Source organism: Osmia lignaria, chromosome 7 (assembly GCF_051020975.1).
Source record: "Osmia lignaria lignaria isolate PbOS001 chromosome 7, iyOsmLign1, whole genome shotgun sequence".
Taxonomy (NCBI): domain Eukaryota; kingdom Metazoa; phylum Arthropoda; class Insecta; order Hymenoptera; family Megachilidae; genus Osmia; species Osmia lignaria.
The window spans coordinates 5228784-5246383 of record NC_135038.1 but is presented as its reverse complement, the minus strand read 5'-3'; the positions used below and the strand labels follow the sequence as shown (position 1 = coordinate 5246383).

The 17600-nt window shown below is 35.3% G+C and overlaps 2 protein-coding genes across 5 annotated transcripts; both read right to left on the bottom strand.

Moving 5' to 3' along the window:
- Nucleotides 1-1677: 1677 nt before the first annotated feature.
- On the bottom strand, nucleotides 1678-11884 carry LOC117611420 (uncharacterized). Of its 2 annotated transcripts, none has more exons than XM_034339362.2 (8): nucleotides 11588-11884; nucleotides 10714-10869; nucleotides 9748-10199; nucleotides 9077-9323; nucleotides 8047-8229; nucleotides 7716-7962; nucleotides 7436-7635; nucleotides 1678-7356 (listed from the first exon to the last, which is right to left on the bottom strand). In XM_034339362.2, the coding sequence occupies exons 1-8, from the start codon at nucleotides 11723-11725 to the stop codon at nucleotides 7222-7224; spliced, it is 1758 nt and encodes a 585-aa protein (XP_034195253.1). In that variant the 5' UTR covers nucleotides 11726-11884; the 3' UTR covers nucleotides 1678-7221. The 2 variants fall into 2 exon arrangements, with proteins under 2 accessions (XP_034195253.1, XP_034195252.1); XM_034339361.2 differs by having other exon boundaries at nucleotides 9748-10202; nucleotides 11588-11882.
- A 63-nt stretch (nucleotides 11885-11947) lies between these two features.
- Nucleotides 11948-17271, bottom strand: LOC117611419 (thioredoxin domain-containing protein 11). 3 transcript variants are annotated; one of them, XM_076689135.1, is made up of 12 exons: nucleotides 17054-17271; nucleotides 16607-16817; nucleotides 16315-16545; nucleotides 16027-16233; nucleotides 15712-15909; nucleotides 15205-15644; nucleotides 14837-15140; nucleotides 14540-14770; nucleotides 14248-14441; nucleotides 13531-14186; nucleotides 12193-13150; nucleotides 11948-12073 (listed from the first exon to the last, which is right to left on the bottom strand). In XM_076689135.1, the coding sequence occupies exons 1-10, from the start codon at nucleotides 17269-17271 to the stop codon at nucleotides 13688-13690; spliced, it is 2733 nt and encodes a 910-aa protein (XP_076545250.1). In that variant the 3' UTR covers nucleotides 11948-12073; nucleotides 12193-13150; nucleotides 13531-13687. The 3 variants fall into 3 exon arrangements, with proteins under 3 accessions (XP_076545250.1, XP_076545249.1, XP_076545251.1); XM_076689134.1 differs by having other exon boundaries at nucleotides 12193-14186; XM_076689136.1 differs by lacking the exon at nucleotides 17054-17271 and adding an exon at nucleotides 16931-17053 and having other exon boundaries at nucleotides 12193-14186.
- Nucleotides 17272-17600: the final 329 nt, after the last annotated feature.

The following is a 17600-nucleotide window of genomic DNA, read 5'->3' as shown; positions in this document are numbered from 1 at the left end:
AATAATAGAAGATAACCTCGCATTTGTTTTTTGTTTTTTTTTTTTTTTTTTTTTTTTTATTTAAGTTTCAATGAAGCTGCATCTGTGGTATCACAACAATGCCCTTGCACAAGATGCTCCCCAAAATAATCAATGTCAACATCGTTTAAAAATCCTCGTTACTCCAACACGTTACAGCTTCGATCGTTTTACATGTTTATAAAAACGAATCGTACCAACCGTAGAAAGGGCAAACGCAATTGTTGTACATTTTGGTCCTTTGCCCGCCAATTGCCTGTGCCTGTTGCGTCGACTCGTTTCCAAGAGAAATTTCAATGAAATTGAATTAAGAAAAAAAGAAAATGCAAACGTTCCGGCAACAAACACAGTTCGCGCAATACTCTTTGACTTAGCTAGGCGGTAGGCGCACAAAAATAAAGAGACGTCGAGTGATCGCAATTCTCTCTCTATTCTTTTTCATCTTCTGTTTGTTTTCCTTTATTTATTTTTAATCCAATTTTTGTATCACCTTTTTCAAAAGATTCGTCAGCGAACCGTGGGACAGAATCGCGGACACGTACACACGAAGCATTGTCTTCGAATCAAAGATCTCAAAATAATTTCCAACAAATCACATAGCAGCCCAATAAATAGCTTAAAATGTCTAATAAGGTCGCTTATCAATTACAAATACAAAAGAAAAAAAAAGGGGGGGAGTAGAAAGAGATTCGTAGATAGATCGTCGCTGGAAGGTATACAAAGATCAATTTCTGAATAAAGAAACAGAGAGCGAAGGTAGAGAAAAAATAGAGAGCAAAAGTAATAAAATCCGATGGACAGAAAGAAGGTACATCTATCGTAAGAGGTTTCGCGTAATATGCTTCGGTAATTATAAATTAAAACGTCCCAACGATCTGACGAATGCACGATGATACCCGAACACGTACGAATTTACTCGAATCGAGATTCGTCTTTCTTCGGGTATCATCGGGCATTCACGAATCACCCTGTACATATACATATCAGGTGTATATAAAACAAAACAGGCAAAGTAAAAATGATCGATTTTGATCGTACTGGGGCAAACGTTATTAATCGAACGAGGGAGGAAAATAAGTATCGAATTATTCCGAGAAATGTATACCTCGAGACCGAACTTGGACGACGCGACGTCTCTTCAGGGTTAATCCGTGGGCGCGGGACGTCGCCCCGTTCAAGCCTCCGCTTACACTATTTACTATTCAACAATTCAAAATACTTATAATGATACACACAACCTTGAATAATCTCAACAGCTGCTGGCCATAGCCCAAACTAACTTATTATCGTAGATTCATGGATACAAAAGTAAGATTTTTATCTCCGTTCATTCATACGCTCGTTTATATATATATATATTTTTTAATCATTTATTTATATATATAAACCTTCGATTAAGTTAGTTTCCGGCCGATCAAAGCTCTTATCAACACTTTTACAATCATTACAAATCGTTCCATTATTTTATTTTTTCTCTCTCTCTCTTTGTTGCTCGTTAAACTAGCGTTTTCTGCACGGTTTCACATATATGGTTTGTATACAAAATATGTAATCAGGGCACTCACAATCATCAGTCGCATGCGTTTCATTCCTCGTTTTCTTTTCTTTTCATTTCTTTTTAATCTTGAGAAACGTAATGCTCATTTCTCGTTTCATTCCATCTTTTTTTTTCTTCAAAAAATTTCCTGTCACGCTAATCGTTATAACACTTTGACTTCAATTAGTCGTAAAAGAATACACCGTGATTAACGCGACAGGGAATTGACGAAGAAAATGAATAAAGAAAACTCATCCCTCGCATCAGCTGCTTTACAATTAATTCTCTCGGCATCACGTACGATTACCATTGTCTCGCGTTTTAATTTATCCGTTATTTAATATTACGCTTCGATATAAAAATAATACTCAGTCGATTAGTACAGATTTAATACTCAGTGTAAGAACTGGGGGAAGGGGTCTTAGCGCTTCCATATGTACCGCTTCTCTATTTATCATTTCTTTCGCTTATGCTTAAGTAAAGTTTCACGTTACAATGTATTTAATGTGTATATGTGTATGTCGTGTATATACGTGTAATTGTGACTTAGGATTTCTACCGAGGTAAATCGGTGAAACCAGAAGATTCACGGTCGTGCAGACGGACGGAACAGTGCTGCGAGTTAATAATTTCACAACGAGCAAAAAGGGGGGCAATCGGCGTATCTTAAACGAACCAGGTCTCCTTTACGAAATTATTGAAATAAACGAAGAAATATCGATGATAAATATATATGGATCAAAATGCAAATGAAAATTAAGTAACGTTGAATACTTTTAGTCAAATTAAGGCGACCTGATTCGAGGCTATACAAAAATCATAGTTACGCCAATGGGAAATGGTACATTTTCTCACCCCTTTTCTCGTCATTCGCGAAAACCCCTTCTCTTTGTCATATACAATTATGCATCGTTATGCTTTCTTTGTGTACGTGTGTATGTGTATCTTTTCTTTAACTGCCTTTTCTCTTGTCCTCGAGACTTTCGTATACATTTGCTCTAACGATGGACACCCTACGAACGATCCTCGAGGTGCTTCCCACCAATGGGTTTCCCTATAAAAAAAAAAAAGAAACAAGAGGTGCGAAGAAGCACCTCGATATTGTCTATCCCACCCACGATCCGTTCATCCAATCTTCCGTTATTGCTAGATATTACACCTGAGAGACGATTGCTACGATAATGACCGAGTTGGTCGACATTTGCGATGCTCTTAACACCATACCGAAATTTGCATAAATTAAATATCGATCGATGAATTTTCATTATTACCGATCGGACCATCGAGGATACAATTTAAATTCAATTTTCCATCTAATTATAGTCGAAGCATCGTTGTACATGTTTCGTAGGTCCGGGTCGTTGTTGACCCCGTTAATTCGGCTACTTTCCAGGTAAGGTGTTAAGCGACACACAGGCGATCAAATAAACGGAGGCACATTTTACAAAGAGGAAGGCGAACCGAACGGATCGAAGGCGGAGAGGTTTCTTCTTTATTTTTTTGTTTTTCTTTTTTTTTTTTTAAAACGTTCGATCGGACAACAGTTTTGGCTTACGGATTCCCTATGGGATCCTGTTTAAACAGCGAATACTCGTACATACACGCGTGTACAGGGTGCTCAGGCACGATTAGACTTATTTATTATCATCGTCGTCGATCAATTCGCTTGAACAATTCATTTTTTTTTTTTTTTTCCTTTCTTTTTGTACCTAACGAAATGTCCAGGTGGAAGGCACCTTAGAAAAGCATCGACCGTCCGGATCTTCGTACCGCGGAAAGAAAACAAATTAAAAGGGAGGGAATGACCATACGCCCTGATCGTACGAAGTTAACGCGTTCTAGCGAAAAATAAAATGAAGATACGAGAGAGATAAAATATAGAATAAGAAGAAGAAAGAAAGAGAGCGAAACTCGTATAAAGTAATATTATAAGAAACAATAAATTAAGCCAGTCGTTGCCAAAATATGTCTTACATAAACGTCGGTGCAAAAAACAGTGGATACAATAAATTACAGTTTAAATAATATTCAGGGAGGGTCGCTTATGTAAAAATAGACGTACAAAAACAAGGAACAAGGGACTCGTCGGGAGAGGGGAAAAAAAAAGGGAAGGGTTACGGACGAGGGTGTAGGGCGGGGGAGGATAAACTAAATAATTTAATAATTAAGTAAGACAAATCTCGCCGTCGGGGATCCATATTTAAGTAGTGTTGGTTAAAAACTCTTATCAGCTAAAATCAAACGCGTAGAATACTGATACATAAAAAAAAAAAGAAGAATCTATAAGAAGCCTCAGCTTTTTTTTTTTTTCTCTTTACCATTGTTAAAAACGAACCGTGTCGAGTGGCGGTCTTGCAACTAAATCTTATTTAAAAAAAAAAAAAAAAAAAAAAAAGGATAAAAGTCATTATCGTTAACATTTAATCAATCGATATCAATAATATATATATATATAATTAGCAATACTCGATTCCTCGATCCTAATAATTATAAAAAATATCCTCTAGGTTTTCAGAATTAGTAGAGAGCTCAAACCTAATTCTACTTACGCGCCTACGTTGGTAATAATACAAAAAAGAAAAATATATGTATGTATAAAGATAATAATAGTTAGGTGTTTTTTTTTTTTGTTGTTATTTAACAAGCTACGAAGAGCCGAATATATAACTGAGAAAAAAAATGCCTAACGAAAAAACTGTCCATTGCTGTCTTCTTCCTATCAATGTTATTCATAAATAAGTTCATTCTCTTCGCGTATGGTACACTTAAAAATGGTATGTTACAATTTTTCTGTCAACAGAATTGAAAAACTGGCGGTCTAAGCCTGACTGAAAATATGTCAGACCCTGTTTACTTTAATCAGTGATTACTTTCAATTTTATTCTCTACTAAAGGAAGGAGATGCGTTAAGCCTAAACCTCGTATCTTTTAAATAAATACATTGCTCTAGAATGAGAGACAATTGAAATGATATCCGATTTACAGTGAATTGAATTAAAATCAATGTACAATATTCAGAAGAAATTCATCGAACGTTTCGGATGTTTGTTAAAATAAATAAATACTTGGTACAGATTTATTTAAAAGATACCTTATTTCTCAACCTGCTTTTAACACTGAAAATGTGTTGTGTATGTACTAAATGGAAGGATCATTTTGACGCATGAGAGAAAAGTTTAGCAATTTTTTACAAGGATCCCACTAATGTGAAACCTCGTCGTACTTTTACACCTCTTCCTCCAATACTCGTGTATAATATCAAAGATACCACACTCTCAATATCATTCCTCTTTAAAATAAGTTAAATTAAGTAAAAAGCGATGCATTGTTCTCTATTATGCACATTGTTATCAGTTAAACGCATTATTTTTTCATTCAAGTGAGAACATATTACTCGAACGACTATTATACAGAAGAATTATTTGTTAGAATTATATATATATATATATATAAAAAAAATGTAAAAGAATGATACTGATTCGTGGTATCATCTGTACTCGTATAATAGTATACAATAGTATGTATGTGTACTTTGTAAATATATATATATATTTACGAGTATTACGTATATGTATATATATACGAGTGTGTTCATAAGGCTCCTTTGATAACGACTAAAACTAAGATGCTCCACAAAGTTACTGTAAGCGAATTTATAAGCTCTACACAGTTGCATTGTCAAGAGGTATCACTGATGGAGAAAAAAAAAAAAAAAAAAGAATTACAAAGAAGAGGAAAACGAAGGAGGATGTAAATGCTGTGTATGACATGAAAGAGAAAGATAAAACGTTAATTTTAATCGTATGCCCTTAACTATATTCTATGTTACATAGACTAAATCTATTTTTGGCAAAGTTGTTTAGGTATACAATGTTAGGTATAACGATACATGAGTAGATGCACTGGCCATCGTATTACGGTGATATTTAACGTTGCTTAATACCTGTTCATTAACGCGTGAACTGTACATTCTGGAAAAATAGATCAGTGATAGCCCTTAAAATATAGAGACCAACTATTAATTGAAAATTTAAAAAAAAAAAAGATCACAGCTTCATTTATACTGTTCAAAGACCACAAGTGATTTTCTTTATCTACAACGAGATTCCCTTTTTTTTTCTCTCTTTTCTTATTCTCTTTAATAATAAAAAATAAAATGACACAGAGTTAAGGAAGAGCTCCGAGAAGAAAATAATTGTAGAGTTCACGGATACCTACAGCAACTGTGGAGCAGTAAAATTTGTTACTTTTAACGTCCGGCATACGAATGAATGTTATCTATAAGTATTACTTCCTGAAAAAATTCTTGTATGTTTAATTGTCGCCGAGAGAGCACGTTAACGAGTATTGTATGACGACAATCTATCCTACGTACCCATCGCGTTTCTTATTGCTTTCGGAGTCTTAGATTATTATGGTGGTGGTGCTGCTTGCCTATTAAGTACAAATTACTTGCGACTGTGTTGATAACAGTCGAGAAGCCTTTCGAGATAGAGAAAGAGAAAAGAAACTAAGGAGAGGAGGGAAGAGAATACGTAAATGGTAGAAAGAGTATTAATTGTGTTTACACCGGCAGTCTCGTGCTCATGTAAAAAAGTATCTACGTCATCTAAATTAAGACTTTGTCTGAAATTAAATTATCCGCGCTTAATGCGCGAGATAACAGCTTAAAAAAAAAAATGGGGGGAAGAGACAAGAGTTTAAAAATCGCTGAAAGGCCACTAGAATACGGTATTTAAAATGATACTGGCATGAACGTAATTTGGTAATGCTCAAATTACCGAGTACGCATCGGATATCTTTTAAAACGAACATCTGTCACATAGCGCAACCGTTTTCTTGTTCCCCGGTCAGTTTTTCTCCCGTTCTTAAAGCCCGATTTCACTTGGGTCGGTTTTTTTAGCTTAGTATATATATATATATATGTATATATATATTACGCAAAAATAACGAGACTATTAATGATTGTTACACGTCACTGACAGCTAAAAGCCCGTGGAACAAAACGGTGAAAATTTTTTTTCTTTCTTTCACTAATTTCTTTGTTTAGTGACAAATCATTTTCATTCTAAATTCTAAGCCTTTCCCGAACAGTAATCTAGCGCCGTTCTAAAAAACATTCACTGGCGACTGAATTTTCTTACGTCACTATGAAAAACAGACAACGACCACCATTTCATTCAACGCGGAAAAATACGTGCGACACCGAAAGAACAATTTGCGCGTGTATGTACAACGATCGCCCGTCGCTCCTCTAGCTGCAAGCGTAGAAAATTTTGTATAAAAATATTCTTCATATTCGTGTATATATATGTACATATTTCGAATAACCACGTAATTAATACTGCGTATTTAATATCATCGTTCCTTCGTGCGCTCTGCACCACGGGCTTGGTAGCTCAAGGGACAATAATTATCATCCCAATATTCTACCACCTCAAAATTCTCGAGACCGTGGGGAAGGGGGGAAAAGAAAAAATAAGGGAGAGAAATAAAGAGAGCTCGATAAAGGATTATGGACGAGAATCAGTGTGGCAGAAAGGAGAAGGAGAACAATCTCGTCTTCTACACCCTGTGTATCACCGGACAGACTATCCTCTGTCTAGAGATTATTCGTTTCATATATACCTAGTTAAAGTCGTTTTCATGCTCCTCGAAGTACTTCTTCAGTGTGCTTCTTCGGATAACGACGTCGCAACTAGGTTCAACGGTACGTCCGAGACGTTCTCTGTATCTCCTTCTTCTGTGTCTTCTGCTTCCGCGGATAAGTGACATTGTTCTCGCCCTTCTGATTTTACATGCTGTTACAAAATCGCCGGTAAAATCAGAAACTCCGGTCGTCCCCATAAATCAATGCTCGTAAAGCTATCGTATACTTACGTGCATCATGTAACTTGGTAAAGGAAGAGAGTAATTAAGTTGAGCGGCTGGTGCTGGTGGATGGGTCCCAGGTATACGAGGAGGCGTTAACGCTGCCATCATTAAATGGGGCTGGATTTGTCGTCGGAGTGCCGCTAACATATCTGCACTTTCTGCGTCCATTTGTTCCGATTGCGGTGTTAAAATTGTGTCACCTTTTTCTAAGAAATATTCGTGCCGTTATAAGAAGAAAACGGTTGAAACAACGAAACAATTCAACGATAATAAACACAATGATTACTTCTGTGCCTCGTTGGTTTCTCGCCTTTGGGTCTACGTCTACGCGTGTGTATCGTATCCCTTCGCATGGTAACTGGACGATTCACTCCGTGAAGTTTGTAATAGAGCCCGCAAGCGTTACAAACGATTTCACCCTTCATGTTTCTTCTCCAAATGGTTGTAGTCATGGTACCGCAATTTGTGCAAGACATATCTACCTTTTTCGCCATGCTACCTGGATGCTGATCGAATTGCTTTGAATCTTCTACCTAGAGTAAGGAAAAAAGATAAATGATACTACTTGATTTCAGAACTATAACTTTCCTATCATTAGTATATCCTATCAATCGTACCTTTCCTTTCATTTTACTTGACCACGTTGTGAAATCTTGTGCTTGTTCCTCGTTAGATTCGTGTTGATAATTAATATCCGGGCTCATCGGAGCTTTACTGGGATAACTTTGTTTTCTACGACCCTTAGTCTCTTTACGACCAACACTGGCAGGGCTGGATGGATTACTGTCCACTGAAGTACCCTGAATATATAAGAAAATATATATATGTTTATTATCTAATATCTATACAGGTATCATAATTGTGTTTGTAAATGAAAATTCGGTATCAGTACAGGTACTTTGTCGGGGGCTAAGTAAAAGTTGCAGTAATTCCCTGTAGGTACCTGTTATCAGGACAAAAAGCTAATAGAATGGAAAGTAACACAAAGAATACGACAGCCCTGTTTCTTATTATAGGAGAAATTGAAGAATTCCTCGCGCGGAACAAAGCACGTTTTAAAATCTATAGAAACCCAACTTATCTTGAACATCTGTTAACAGCGGGTTGACACGGTGGGCTTAACGCTTATGGCCTATCACAAAGAGGTTCTGAGTTATCTATTATCTACAAGGCCTACCACGTTTCTTACCTGCAGGCAGATGGGAGCTGAATAGCCCCCAAAGAGATCCCTTGACACCCAAGGGTCACCTGACCTGTCTTCTTTTCTATACCTGCAGTTCTCTTCTAGTATTTGCATTGAACAAACTGCAAGGACTTCCCATGGAAGAACTTTTATTTGCACGGAGATCAGGATCAAAAGAGTACGAACATAAAAGAGTAAAGATTTTCCGTAAATCTCGGAATTCTGTTTGAACTTTTAATTTTGAAAAAAAAAAAAAAAAGAGTCAGCTTTTGCTGTTTCCACGTTAATATTCTATACGTTTTCATTACTGATTAGGATTTAACTCAAAAAATGTACATATTTGGGAAGCCCTAGAGAAGAATGCAGAAGAAAATGCTTTATATACTATTCTTTCTTTAACCACCCTCAACGCTAATATATAAAATAAGGATTTTGGTGTAAATATTATTTGAAATTATACAAACCTTGTTTTCTATACACGGGACATTAGTACGATTTCCGAGTACAGAACAATCAGGTACGGTACGTTCGATTGTTGTCCCTTGAGTGTCTCTGTAAAATCTAATTTGTGGTGATACTCTGTCAGAATCAACAGTAGTAATACCGATTTGTCTGTTGTTGATTAAAGAACGCAGCAGATTAGTTGCCTCGCCAGTAAATCCATTATTTAATTTGTCACCATTTGTCCTTGTAATCTCTAAACTCCTGTTGCTATATGAAAGCAAAAACAAAAAATAGATATGTTCTTCCATTTTTCTTTTTCTACAAAAATGCAATGATATAACAATAAGGGTACGCGATAAACGGTAAACAGTAGTAAAGAAATTTTGAATCCATTATTTAATCTAGTACTAAGTGACCACAAAGTTATCTTATCTTCAAAGAAACACCTGTTGTAAGTAGCAGTTACATTGATAATCCAAAATGTAAATATGTGTTAAGCATACAAAAGTATGTGTTTGAATAATCTTGATAGGATAAACCGACAGTAAAGATCTATATTTGAACTTTAAAATTGCTCAAATATATTCGGACCAAAAAAGTAAAGACACTCAAACAAAGTTATTAACACTACATTCAACAAATTCCTTCCCAGCTAAATTTAAAATAAATAAATTACGAATCTGATACTCACTTTGCTAATGCTTGCCACAACTTTGTTGTTTCTTGATCAATATTTGTATCTGAACAATTGCTTTCTGGTGTATCCATTCTATTTACCGGACTGTGATCGGGGGTACTTGGTTTCGATTCCTCGTAATTTGTTTCCACTTTCATTCTCTTGTTAATGGTCATATCGTAACCATTCTCTTCCCCCTCTGTATCTTGTTCATCACGATCTTCTATTTCTAATCTATCTGGATCAGAACTGTTCGAACACGTGTCATCTTCAGGTTCACACTTAATGTTATCGTGTTCAGGCATGTCATTGGTGCGCAACTCCAAATGATGTGTTTGCGCCTGAGGTATAATGTTTTGATTAATGCTGGCCGGAGAGTTAGGCTCCTCATTGAACAATGTTTTGTTCAATTGGAGAAATGACTGTAGAGGGCTTAAGCCTGCTACTTTGGCAGTGGAGAAAGACTTCTTCTGGAACAAAGATAATTATTAGATATTACACTTTCATATATTTGAAAATCAATCAAATTCATTTGTTACTTTTACCACTTGTATTCTACACCTGTTCAGAACTGTTCAACAAACAATTAACTATGCAAACTACTTTTTTATTGCCACGCTATTATCAGACTGATAAGGTTAAAGTTGCCTACATTATAGAACACCTTGAAATGTCTTACATAATTACTGATGTATCAGAGCAAAGAAGTAAATAAAAGGTATCTTACATCTATTACAAATGTCTTTAGAATATAAGGAATACATATGTACTGAACCATTCTTATCTGCAATCACATGTTGCACATTCTGAATTACATCATTACTTGAAATGAAACGACTACTCACTACTCACTACTACTAATGTATTCAATTAATTTTTACTCTTTGATGGAAGGATGATATGATTCATATTTCATAATGACCTTTATCAACAAAATCAAACACATCTGTAACAAAATGCAAAAAAATATTTAATCAATACCTGATCATCGTGCGATGATAATTGCTTGGCATAATCCAGGTACTGTTTGAGTATGACATCAGATTTGTGTGACACTTCACGGAAGTTGTGCAGCACATCCAACTTGTACACACATCGGTGACAAATGATTGGTGGCAAAGAATCTCCATCTTTCACCTGAATAAGATGTAATTATAAGATTAATTTAGCAGTTAACTTTTGCATAATTCTTTTCATTAATTCCAATAATCTTACATATTATAAAATAATATGCAGCATTTAAATCAAGTAATGATTTAAGTTACATTATAGGGATACATAAATGTTTCTTGACTCTGCTGGGATAAAAATTTACAACGACGGACAAAATAAAAATTTTTTTTTTAAGTAGGTTGGACGGAAGCAGAACTTTCTTCCAGAAGAACGGATTGCCGTGTATAAGAACAGATTAACGAATCACGGAGGGAGAAGAGGAACACGGAGTAGAGCCGAATGTGACAGCGACTCGTGGAATCCGCGTGTGAAACCTGATAACAGGCCGTCTAAATAAGGAGGTGCTCCCCTCTCCGTGAGATCTGCAGAAGCGAGAAGCACAGCTTATCACTGCCATTTTAAATGCCCCCGTGAGTCGGCTTATCTCGCGGACACATCTCTTGCCAAACTTTCTCCCGTGGCACGCGCACACACACACACGCACCCTTGAGACAGTAAGAAAAACAGAGATAGAAGACGAGGTGGACAGAGAGGTACTCGGCGAGACGAAGAGAGATAGATCGGACCGCGCGTGAGATAGAAGGAGACAATATCATAATGCGAGTACCACAGATGGTCGCGTCTGATTTATCATCGTTTCGGCACGAGGAGGACCGGGTGAAAACTCTGTAACGAGACTCACCGTAATCGAGAGGCACGTCAGTATCTTATCGGCAAAGTTCCGCTGGGCGCCCTCCTCTTCGAATATGGACAATTTGACACCGTCCGACGATAAACAAAGGCGACACAGCTCGTAGAACTTGGGCGGTACATCGAACATAATTGTGAACTCCGGCTACGTTGCGCCCTGCGTAAAGCGCGAGTCATCAAGAGGTAGACTCTTTCCTTGGCCGACGTACTATCTTTCTCCACTGCCACTACGCGTTTAGCGACGAGGAAGGGTACGCGATCACTTATCACAGTCACCGCCGCGGCTCATTGTCAGCGGCACAGTACACACGGTCATACAGTTATGCTTAGATATAGAGGGGCACACTACGAAGTAACGAAGGTTCTTCTCGTTCATTTTACAATCTTCCCCACTGGGAGGCGCTGATGATCACCAAGATCACTGGTTCACTGGAATCCTCGCAGACTCTCGATCAAACGCCGCGCCATCTTTCATTTCCTGTATCATTTAATTTTTCTCTGTTACAATTATTATGTAATTAATTTAAGAAAAGTAAATACGAAATTTTATATTTATAAATATACAGCTGAAGAGTAGAATCCTATTATTCATATTACCTAGTCGATTATCCTCAGCATCCTTTCGAAAATCTTTTACTCATCTTTCCACCGCGTTCTATTTTTCAAATTTAATTGTCTTTCTCGTTCTCCTACACCTTTTAAGATATAACTGTATCTTTTCGTATCATTAATTATGAATTCGAGATACAAAAAATTAGCTAAACATTACAGTTACTGTAAATTTGTTGCTAAGAAGCTTGGACCGTGTCCTGCTACTTTTGCATTAGAATACTGATAAAAAATTCAATTGGTAATCCTTTGGCTCAATGTCATCTGTTGATTAGAGATCAATAAACAAATCAATGGGAAAAACAGGTTTCTTATCACGCGTCATTTTACTAGGAATTTCATTACATCGAATAAGTAGCCCAACCCATAAATAAATCAAGCAAATGGGGGGAATGACTAACGCAACATTACGCGACCCATCGTCCACTTTCGGCCCACGCTATTTTATCACATGTTTAATCCGATCTTCTTACGTATAAGGTCGTGATACGGCAATCCATGGATTCTAAATTATGTTATGATTTATTTGATATGTAACATTATAGAATAATCATTTTCTATAATATTATTTACACTATCTTTATATATCAACATACAGCTTTTATTATTACCGTGTATAACAATATTTACACAAATGTACAATCAACACACATTTTAGTAAATGTATGTATCTAAATCACATAACATACAAGGCAAAGGTGTAATACAAAGAAATAAAATTGTTACCTTGCTTTAGGAAGCTATGACATATCTAGTTTCCTTTAAATCTTACACTTTACAAATTAATTTCTGAAAAATAAAGCTTACCGCATATGTCATTTGTTGTTACTCTATGACTGTGATAGTATGAGTTTCATTTCTCTGTTCTAGGATTAAACATCATGAATATTAATCAGAGATGAGTAATTCTAATGAATGCACACTCCTTGTATAGAATCATGATGTACTGAAAACAAAAAATAGTCTTATCAATAAGCAGTTATCTTTGTTAAAATAACTATAAATATCCTTTTCTTGCAAAATCCTTATAAAAGTTTAAATAAGAAGTTGTAAATGTACACTTTTTACAAGTATATGTAAACTTTTACATTCTTTCATGATTCAGATGCGCCTATTTTTCTTTCATATTCATTTAAATCTAACAATATCAAATTAAAACTACATTAGTCAACACAATCGACTATTTTTGAGCAGATCGTGTTTGTTATGAGATGTCATAAACGTCTTAAACGTTAATTAGGGAATGTTTTGTACAGATATGATGAACAATTATCTCTTTTTGCAATGTACAATTACAAAAAAAGCAACACAGAATTATTTACATACATTATGATATCCATTCGTCTGTGACACGTACAACTTAGTTGGACACGTTCGTGTTTGCAAAATAAAAATTTGTATGAGGTATATGCGTTAGTACGAAGTCATAAAAGAACTTAAGTGAAATAACAATTATCATAATACATCTATTGTTAAATTTATATCACAATTCGCTTTTAATTGCTTTTTTCTCAGTAATATTTTGTTGAAGAGGATTTATCGTGCTCTCACCGATATTTATTTTACTATCTATTTCAATTGATCTAATATTTTTGTAATATTTCTTGTACTTTTTTCTAATAAGTTTCACTTTATGTTGATCCTTTTTAAGATCATTGGTAGAACCTAGTATTAGATGTATGTCCTTAATATGTGCTAATTTTAATAATATGACTTTCCTTTTATTCTTAGCACTTCTTCTTCCTATTAAACTACTGTGCCTTATTAATTTTCTATAATCTCGAAGCAATTGTTGAACGATATCTAGACACAGCCAACGAGTTCGTGCAATGCATACATCTGGAATCTCACCAGCTCCAGAATGACAAATATTTACAAGCGCTTCGACGTGCGAATCTTCATCCAAATTCGCTAAGACAAAATTAACGAGATTGGATATCGTGATTGGTAGAGAAAACGGATACACCGTGCTATCCTCTTTTCTGAAATAATGACGATGAATATCTGTTATACTGCCACGATAATCGGTGCACTTTTAATTACCTTTTGGCAGGGAAAAAGAGAATGGATGGGAATCGATTCATATTATATTCCCATGGTAAATCGTTGTTATCACCATCGACTCTAACGAATAAAAGATGATCCATTTCGCGCAAGTAATGAGCTACTGTTAAGTATACATAAAATATCGCGCTACAAAATGCACAATAAGGAGAGTAGTACATCACAACCACATCCTGTGAAATAAAAAAAAAAACATTAAATTTAATATACTCCTTAATTAGAGTATCATTTTTCAAACTGTAACAACATTTTCCTTCGTCTATTCATTTACCTTTGATAGATCTAAAACAGTATTTAAAAAAGTTTCGGTCGTTAACTCTGTTATACATATACTTCGTGTATTTTTTTTTTCACAATTAATTTTGGTTTCAAACTTTTGCAAAAATCGCCTCGAGTTATTAGAACGTAGCGTCCGTTGTAAAAAACCTTGAGTATAATTATTTATAAACTGTATAAGATTATATCGATTAAAGTCGTCGTGCATGACATATTGACTCTCGTGCTAAAAAAATGATTACATATTAATATATTTAACAACACGGAAATAAATTACGATGCTTCAACTTACAGCAGCGTCTACTATTACAACAGCAGTCTTATCTTTTTTCCTTAAAATATTCATTCCGAGACTCTCCGCGAAGTAGAAATAGTACAAGCTATCGATCGCTATTAGTGCCAGTGTTTTATTAATCTTACAAACTGACTCTGTTAAATTTATATTTGGATGGTCGAAAGAATCTCGTGAAAATGCAGGTGGGTGATACTTATTTCCTGCTATCCACTTCTTACAGTCTGATTTTAAGTACGCCTGTTTTACGTTATTCGAGGATTGTATGTCATCTTCATTCGAAGTGGACGTTTTGTACTTTTGGCTGAAATGAAATAATATATTAATTAATAAAATAATTTACGGATTAATTTATTTCAAATGTATACCTTTTAGATTGGAATCCTTTGTCATATTTTACTGCTTCGTAACCCTTATTGCAACAAATTTCATATTTTTCTTGTAGATTTCCCATAGAGGAAATTTTAAAAATATCTGTACCTTTACAGACGTGATCAAGTTTGTCAGAAGCAAGTTTACAAACGGAGACATCCTTTTCGGCATTGTTTAATATGTTTTTTTTACAGAATGAACATTTATTTATTACAATGTTAGCACAACAGCTTTCGTTGATCCATCGTTGAATAGAAATGCTCACCGTCGTTTTATTCAACTGATCTTTGTTTTCTTTTAATAGTTTCGTACATAATTTATTTTTTTCCGAATGCCTAACGATAGCAGTACGCTGTTTGAGACGGAGATTTTCAATTATATCCTTGGCCAAGACATTATCTCCACAATTATAATATTCCAACCCAACTTCTTTCATCTGAAGAATCAATATAATGTTTATTACATGTTTTAACTATTGAATTCGTATTTGTATTAGTACACACCAGATTGTAATAGTAATTTTCAGAGTGTAAAGGATTACGAGGTGTGAAGAGGATAAGTACAGGCCCTTCCTTCAAATATGGCGCGAATGTCAGTGCTTTAACTCCAGGAGGTTGTAGCCAAAGAGCTGGTTGATGAGTAGAGCTGATAATCCAATTTAATATGTTTTCGGAAGTCCACTCAGAGTCTTCTGGATAGCTCTACACATTTGAATTCTCAAACTCATTTAACTGTGCTATATATGCAAATGTTTCTGCTTTATGTATTCCATATATTTATACCGCTGCACAGACATAAGAGTATCTTCGTGTACTTACTAGAGATTCGTTCCACATGAGTAAATTTGCCGACGGAAATTTATAAACATTATAATCTCTTTCGCTAGATAATGCATTGGTGACAATAGCAAAAACCAATTCCCTATTAGGATCTCTTTCTAAAGCTCTTATAGCAGCCTTATAAAATTCTTTATAACCAGGAGTTTTATCTATTCTAGTGAAATTAAAGTAACCTACCACCACAGCCTGAAATGAAATTAATAGATAATTGATCCCTTTTATCAACAATTGATTCTGAAAAAGTATGAACAATTTATTAATACTAACATCATAATTTACAAGCAATTCTACCAATTGTTCTTTATGAGTTATCCTAATAACTGGATTCATCACTGCATTAAGAAACCTTGCCATATATGGCCATGTACGTATACCTCTGTACTGTATACCAGAATCTCTTGAAGGGTAAAGCATGAATACCGGGTAACTTTGGATTTTGTTGTACTGAGTCCTACATTCTGAATTTGGGTGCCAGCAATTGATAGCAGCAAAAAATATCTGAAAGTCAAGCTTGTTTTAATCTTATAACATAACAACAGTCTTATAATATTTTTGATACCTGTGTATGATAATATCTAGCAGCTTCTTCAAATTCTTGACGTACTGCTTGACTTTCTGCATCCCATGGAGCATAATACATAACAAAACTAAAATCAGCCTCTGTAACTCTTTCTATCATAGCTTCTAAGTGTCCCTTATAAAAATCCAAGACCACGGAACTCTGGTTAAAGAATGGTTTAGCTAATGGAGGCTTTGATACTTTAGGAGGTCTGCAACAAAAATAATTAACAATTTACTGTTATACATAAATAATTACAGAAAAGTATAAAATATGAGAGAAACAGAATTATAATAATTACTATTGCAAGTTAGCAAATCTTACAATGCTTTTAATTGACAAAACATCTGTTATCAAGTAAAGAAACATAAAGGCGAATTACAAAATAACGTCACGTTGCATCCTAATGAATTTTAGACCAGAGAATTGACATAACCTGCAACTTACGAATTATGTAGTACAGCCAGGGCGGTAAAAGTAATCGCGAGGAAAAAGCAAATATTTTCTCTGGCATACGAAAACATTTTGCTGGCCAATTTCTCTTCTATCGCCGACTTCTGATGCGACCCCTTGGCCACGTCGTTACTTCCTGAATTTGATGCAATCGTGTGCGAGTTATCACCATTTCTCGGTGTGCTTGCTTCGAACTCTTCCTTCTTCAACATTATCCGTAAGAACGAAAAAGGAAATTAAGGAAAAAGATACCGTACATTACAACTTCATTACACGTTGCTTGTTTATCCGGCTGATGCCAGTCGAAATGCTGCTTATTTAATTAAAAGTAATTAGCCGGGCTTTTCGTGGATTTCTATTGAGCCACCTATATTTTTATAAACCGGAAACAGCTGACCACTTGTCAACATTTCGTAGATGCACTATGCGAGCTTGCACGAACATAAACGAACACATGTTAGTTGACAACGTTCAGAGGATCACAGAGTGTGTTGTAATTTTCAATGAAATTAAAATATTCATTTGCAATCGCTCAAACCGT